The sequence below is a fragment of the Medicago sativa genome, chromosome 2, assembly GCF_051527215.1.
Source record: "Medicago sativa cultivar Bolivia chromosome 2, Bolivia_mono, whole genome shotgun sequence".
NCBI lineage: Eukaryota > Viridiplantae > Streptophyta > Magnoliopsida > Fabales > Fabaceae > Medicago > Medicago sativa.
In genome coordinates, this window is record NC_140750.1 from 50944802 (window position 1) to 50952269 (window position 7468).

Below are 7468 nucleotides of genomic sequence, written 5' to 3' on the forward strand. Positions count from 1 at the left end.
GTCTAGAAAAAACTCAAACGTGTACCGTAGAAAGAAAAAGAAATAACATATTTTTTTTTAAGTAGGGTGTGGTATTAGACTTAATTTTTTTTTTTTGAGGCACATAGGTTTTGCGTTACTGTCGGAAAATAGATTCCACCTCCCAAATTTCACAATTGTTTCACTTTTACGATTAGCTATTCAATATGTGAATATGTTTATTGGTTTGTTCATGTGCAAGATAAATGTCAAGTAATCAGAACATGTTGAGTGTTCACTAACGAGTTAACCACAGATGTAAAAATTTAAAAATGTTAGGACCAAAAGCATCATAACCAAAATTAAAATGAGGAGTAACTCTTTTTTACCATGTCATATCAAGTTGAGGGGAATTTATATTGGTCAACTCACCTCTAAACAGAAAAACACGATGCAAAGAAGAAAACGACATAGAACTAACAGAGTAAGACGATATAATGTGTATACTAGACGATTGAAGACTAAAAGAAAATCTTATATAACCCAAAAAACAAAGACAAAAAGAGCAAGTGAATATATATCCAAAAAGAAACAGATCAAGTGATCCACGAGCATAAGCACTGGCTATGCTTTCCTGTTAAACAAAAAATCAAGAAAAGCAGTGTGCCATGGGACAATGTTGTTACAAGTTACAAGCTTTAGCCCAAATGAAAAACATTGTTACATTTACCTAGGAACTGACTACAAGCTAAAGCTGACCAATAAATTTGCAGTATAAATTATAAATAGAAGAAACACATGCTTTAACAATAACAATAAATAATAATATACAGGGGAAAGAAGAACTAACTATGAATCTGAAAATCATTTCTTAGAACGTTTTTTGGGTCGCTTATCTTTGCCACCACTTGCACTACTTTCCCTTCCACGCTTTGTACTAGCTACGGTCTCTGTCGCTTTTTTTGGAGGTCTTCCAACATTCCTCTTCGAGTTGCTCTCAATATTCTTGTTCCTCTTATCTCCTGAACCTGACCCTCCTCCATCGTTATACCTTGAAGCTCTTTCTTTCCCTTTCTCCCCTTTTCCATTATTCACTATTTTCTTCTGCTCTTTTGTATTAGTACCACCTCCACCACCACCCTTACTGCTTCCACTACTTCCTCCTCCACCACCACTACCACTCCTCAGCACCTCCACCGATTCATTTTTCTTTATTCTATTCAAGAAACCAGCGGCACCGTTGTTCTTCTTCTTGTCTGACACCCCCTCTGCTTTGTTCTTCAATTTTGGGGTCTCGGCCGGTTTGTTTGCCGAGGACCCTGTTTTAGGAGTGGAGTTAGAGGGTGGTTTCTTATTGCTGGCGTTGCTGCTGAGGTTCTTGTTACTTCTTCTACTTCTAGCTCCAGTGACAGGCTTTTCCTTGGCCTTAGGAGGCTCCTCTTCATCTGTCTCCGAACTTGGTTTTAAGGTTGGTTTCACATCAGAGAAAGGCCTTTCCTTCTTGTCATTGATGATGGGTTTGTGATCACCCTTTTGGCTAAAGGTGGTGGTAGAAGGTTTGACTGGGATTGAACTACGTTTGCGGCAAACTAATATAGGAGGTTTATGCTTGGAGAGAGAATTTGGTCTGGATAATGGTGTGTTTGGAGGGAGTGAATCGCTCTTCTGTGTGATAGTGTTGGATTGTGCTTGGCCGAAGGTTTTCATCTCATCAAGGATGAGGCGGCGCAGCTGCTGCGCAGCCCGCAATTCAGGTGAACGACGAGAGAAGAACACGGTGGCATTGCTGAAGAGAGTAACGAGGTCAAGGAAGAATGTGTTTGTCCCTGAGGAATAGTGACCCTCTTGGACCCTCAGTTGTATGGTTTCCAAGTCCACGTGCCGTTTCACAGTATTTTTGTATCTGTCCAAATCCTGTTATCACAACAGACAAAAGCAAATCTGTTTGCTAAATATTCATAATTCCATGAATGTAACAATTACGAAAAATAGTCGCTATCACACATAAATCATTTATTAAATGTTCACCTCATAATATATTTTTTTTATAAATAATAATATTCATAAAAAAGAGTGAATATTATCTGACAAAAAAAATAAAAAGGCAAATGTTATAAAAGTTTTACAAGATATTAAATTTCAGCGTGAGAGAATCTTTTTGATATCCTTAATGTTAAATTATCATAAAGTGGAATTTTATCCTAAATATTCATGGCACGTTACAAAATTAAATAAATTACATTGAGTGGGAATAGGTCAGACCGGTTTACCCATGTCACACCTAGTTGGGGCCAAACTTTATTTTATATAAAGAATGTTAAGACTTTCTTAAAAGTCTTTTATCTAATATTATTGCATTCTCATATCTAAATACAAATTCTTTGATTAAATTAGAAAAGTAAAAAAATATATTCTCCGATGATAAAAATATACTATTACTATTATTTGGTTACCTTTTGTGATTGATTAGAGACTCAATTATACTTTGGATATATCCTATTTACCATGCCAAAAAAGGCACATATCTAAAATGTCGCTTTTTGTAGTTTAAACGAGAAAGGACGTGCAAAGGAACAAAAAAGGAATGAGCTCAAAAAAGATAGTCCCCATTTTTAATTCCACTATCGTTCTTTTTTTTTTTTATGAAATTTGAGCATTAACCTAACGTTTCAATTTTTTAAATGGAAAATATTAAGTAAAATTAAAAATAGTGGTACTAGTGGTTTTTTGTTTATGCTTCCTTTTATACCATCTTGGAAGTGAAAAATAGTCTAAAAACATTGAATGACAAGCCGTACATTTCCCAATTATTTAAATTCAAGAAATAACTTTTACATAATTACCGGTTATTGTTGCTCCACATAGCACAACACAAGTCTCGCCTTACTAAATAGAGAAAGCTTATAAAGTGGGTCCCATCCCCACATCCAAACTTGTAATTAATTTCTTTATCTTTATTTAAGTCTCTTAGTTTTTTCGACAAAAAAAAAAAAAAAAAAACAGTCTATACACGACCAAACAAAAGGTGCTGTTTCACATTTTTTTTCGTTTCCATCTCTATCCTTCCAAACAACACATTCAGTTTCTATCTTTACTCTTTTTTTTTTCCTTTCTCTTTCCAAATCTATCTATCTAAACAAAGGGTTAAACAAAAATTTGGTGATATCCGCCCGGAAATAATATATGCTCCATGTCCCTTGATAATTGTCAAATTTGAAGAAAAAATGTTTCAAAAAGCGTGTGAATTTTAGTTTCTATTAATTTAGCAAAATTGTGTTATATACATTTTTATTTATGAAACTTCTCTTTATCATGTGTGAAATAATAATTTAGTATGACAAATTTTACGGGACAAAAGGAGTAACAAATTTCCCTCGAAAAAAAAAAAGTAACAAATATTTTTTTTTGGACAATACGTAACAAATAAATCTCCCTTCAAAAAAAAAAGTAACAAATAAATCTACTTTCAAACGTAGTAGGCGTTCAACTTTAAAGACACAGTTGGATGATTACGACATATGACCAAAAAAAAAATCACCACCTTTTTTTTTTTTTGAAGGAAAAAAAAAAAGTCACCACCTTATTAAAGGGTAGTACTGATTTTTTGCCTGGTTCAATAAGCATGTAAACCATAAAATTGGTCATTAAGATTATTTTGGGTCTTTTTCGTAAAAAATAAAAATAAAAATAAAAATAAAAATTGGGTCTGATTTAAAAAAGATTATATTGGTTCTATTGTCAAAAATATATTATTATGGATTTATTGTCAAAAATATACTATTATGGGCGTAGCCCAAGAATAAACTAGCTATTGGACTAAATATCAGCCTGAAATCATCTATAGGCACGTTGCATGGAGATGCACCCAATCTGGGTTCAGAAGATGCACGCGTTCAGCTAAACTATAATTTTTCTCATTTTATTTCCCAAAATTAGGAAGAAAAAAAATTTAAACATTTTTCTTCCAAGAACAATAATGTAAATATGGATAACATTTGCAATGCGCTCCTTTCAATACACTCTATTTTATTAATTGAAATTCACGAGTCCGATCAAATATTGACTCTCATTTAATTTTGATAAAACTCATGAATTTAGCCAATAAAAGACCGTGTTTTTGTATTAAAAAAGATAGTGGTGTTATACCGGAGAAAATATTAAAATCCCTTTATTAAAGAGTGTATTAACACTCCTGCAATATATTTTAGTGTGTTTGAAACCATTTTTTAGATCAAATATCCGCAAAAACATGTGTTTTTTAGTCGAAAATGAGAAGCTTCAATACCTAACTCCTACCAAATGTGAAAAACCCACCGCATAAATGGTAAAAGCCACCGCTAAATAGAAAGTATGCTTAAATTTTGTGAGTTGCGACTATAACATGTTAAAATAAAATAAAAAATTATTTTTTGATGTAAATTTTTTTATTATATCTTATCAATATGTTAATTTCTAAAAATATCTTCCAAATATCAATGCGATGAGATCTGAATTAATGTCTTGCGTAAAACACTTTTACGTGACAGCACAGTATACATCAATTCAATTATACTCTTATTAATAATGCATTAAAAAAATTATATATTCTAATGTATAATTTTTTTTAAGGATATTCTAATGTATAATATAAAGTAATAATAAATATTAGAAAAAGATATTTCTTTTTGATAGTTTAGAAGAGGATATTTATGAAAAAAAATTGGTAGAATATTTATGAGACACATATACTATATATTGTATTGCAACCAAAAATAATACTGAGAAATGATATTTTGACAACCATTTTTTGACAACTTTTGGACAATTTTATCTCTCATACTCACATGATATTGTTATCCTCTCTCTTCCTTTTTCTCACTCCATTGTTTTTGACCAATAAGAAGTGAGAAAAACAAGGTTGTCAACAAAGTTGTCACTAAATGGATGTCAAAATATCATTACTCAATAATACTATATGTTATACGATAAAAATAAAACTTTTTGAGATAGCTAAAGATTGCTAGTGATATCAACCGTGAACACATAGGACTACAAACAATACGGAGCATTCAACAGAAACAAAACACAAAACACGACATAAGACTATCAAATATACAACACTCGTTGGACCTATATAATCTTTTTTTGGACCCATGAAGTTGAGATAGATGCGGTATATTTTTAGAGAATAAACTTGCTCATTTTTGTAAAATAAAAAAAATTAAATACATATAGAAATTTTAAAATTTTATTTTTAATCTTTATAAAATAAAATTACATAAAATAACTTTATTTTATAACGATTAAAAACGAAATTTTAAATATTTATAAGGACTAAAAATATATTTTGTGCAAAAAAATTGATAGGTTTTTACAATTCTTTTTTTTTTTTTTTTTTGAAGGAAGGTTTTTTTACAATTCAGCAGTCCTCACAAACTTCGTACGCATAAAAAATCTATCTATCAACAAAAAAGATAGTGGTCCCTTTTTGTTAAACACTCATCATTCTCACTTGTAAATTTTTTTTTTTGACAAGTCACTTATAATTATTTATCGAGTTATATTGTTATATTTTACGAATTTTTATAATTTTAAATTCTAACAGTAACATAATTGATAGAATAGAATAGTTAGCACACAGTTAATAATTACGACGTGAATAGTAAAACTATAATTTCTTTCAAATATTTGAAAGACCATGAAATACCCATTTTATCCACACAAAAAAGTATGCAATGAAAATTTAGAGTACCTGGTTTTTTTCAAGACGGCGCTCAAACAATGAAAATTTTTCATGTCTTTTGATCATCTCCAACACGCAAACCAACGGTTCTGATTTCACCACCGCCACGTCCTCATTCTCCGTCTTTGCGTCTTCCTCCTTCCTCCGCCGCTGCGTCCTCCTCGTCTTCGACAAACTCGACGAACTCTGCACCTCGCTGCTCTCCCTCGTCCCTCCCTCCTCCGACCGAGTCACCGACTCATCCTCCACCTTCCTTTCCTCACTCGGAGGCACCGACTCACACGTAACAGCTTTAGCCTCATTGTTATCATAGCTTCCGTTATTCGATTCTTCCTCAACCGATTTTCTTTTCCTCCCGGTTTGATCCGGTTCATTCAAACCGGATTTTACTTGAACCGAACCGGAACTAGGACCTGGACCTGAACCTAATTTTACATCAACCTCACCGGTTTTCAATGCATCAAACCTCGAACCGGTTGAGTTTGACTCATTAACAGATTGATTATCCCGGTCCGATTCTTCACCCGTTGCTGGTAACAACTTATCAGTATTAGTTGTGCTTTCATCGAGCCGCCGAATATCCGGTACCGGTTCATCCATATCTCCACCGGTTTTTTCATTCTCCGGCAACCGTTCGTCGCCGGAAACCGCCAGATCTGGTTCTGTTTCTTCTTTTTCCTCATTTTCTTTGGCTTTCTCGTCTTCTAATTTTTTCACCTGCAACTGCAACGACCTTGACAAAGAAATAAAAACTTTAAATTAGATCTAAAAAATAATAATAAACTAAAATAAAACATTCGAAATTTCTAGAGAGAGAAAACAATATATATTTAGAGAGAGATAGAGATATACAGAATGGAGACGTCGCTGCGTTGGACATCACGACGGAGCTCAGCAACACGCTGTTTCCGGAGTTTATCAAGCCATGGAACGTGATCGGAATCTTCAGAGGTGGCGGCGGAGACGTCACCGTTCTGCTGTGGCGGCGGGACGTCGTCTTTAAATCGGCGGTTTAGATCGTGAAATTTTTGTTCACAGTGGTGTGCGGTGGCGAGGAGGGAAGTGCGGTTGGTACGTGACTGAACCTCCATGGCGATGGTGTCCCAGTCTTTGAAGCCATGGCGGTCGACGGCGGAGGCTAGTAAAAGCTCTTCCCACGTGCCCCAACCCTGTAGGTCTTGGTTTGGGTTTTTGTTTTGGTTTTGGTGGTTTTCCATATCATGAGAAAAATAAAAATAAAAAAAGAGGATGGTTTTTATTTAACCATAAACTGCTTCTCCTATATGTACCCTTTCTTGCTTGCCTCCTTTTCTCACACCTCTTCAAATCTAAATCCAATCTTTTTGTTTTATTTTATATATTTTTTCAAAAAAATAAAAACATAACATTAGGGTTTTTTAATTTATTGGGTTGGTTATTTATTAATATATTAAAATCTAACATGTTGTAATTATTTGGTCGTGTTGAGTTTGGTTTGTGGAAAATCTTGAGAGTTCATGGGTGGAAGGGTTTTGAACTTTTGGTTTGGTTTGGTTGGGTGGGAAGAGTGGTGTTTGTGTTTGAGGTGGGAAGTTGGTGTGATTTATGTGTTGTGAAGTTGTTATATATTAACAGTGTGCACTTAACGTCTTCACTGCTTTGTTGCACGGACCTGATACTCGAGGCACATTTTACTTTGAAGTCTTTAATACTCACGCGCAGCTGAGTTAAGGGTTTTTTGATTTATCTTGTGAGATACGAACCGCAAAATTTGATTTGTAATTTTCCATATTTGTCCCTTAAGGTTTT

General features: G+C 33.7%; 1 protein-coding gene across 1 annotated transcript; it reads right to left on the reverse strand.

The window, feature by feature from the left end:
* Window positions 1-511: 511 nt before the first annotated feature.
* Window positions 512-7257, reverse strand: LOC146948649 (DNA-binding bromodomain-containing protein). The gene is made up of 3 exons (XM_085744857.1): window positions 6533-7257; window positions 5690-6413; window positions 512-1872 (listed from the first exon to the last, which is right to left on the reverse strand). The coding sequence occupies exons 1-3, from the start codon at window positions 6895-6897 to the stop codon at window positions 823-825; spliced, it is 2139 nt and encodes a 712-aa protein (XP_085600983.1). The 5' UTR covers window positions 6898-7257; the 3' UTR covers window positions 512-822.
* Window positions 7258-7468: the final 211 nt, after the last annotated feature.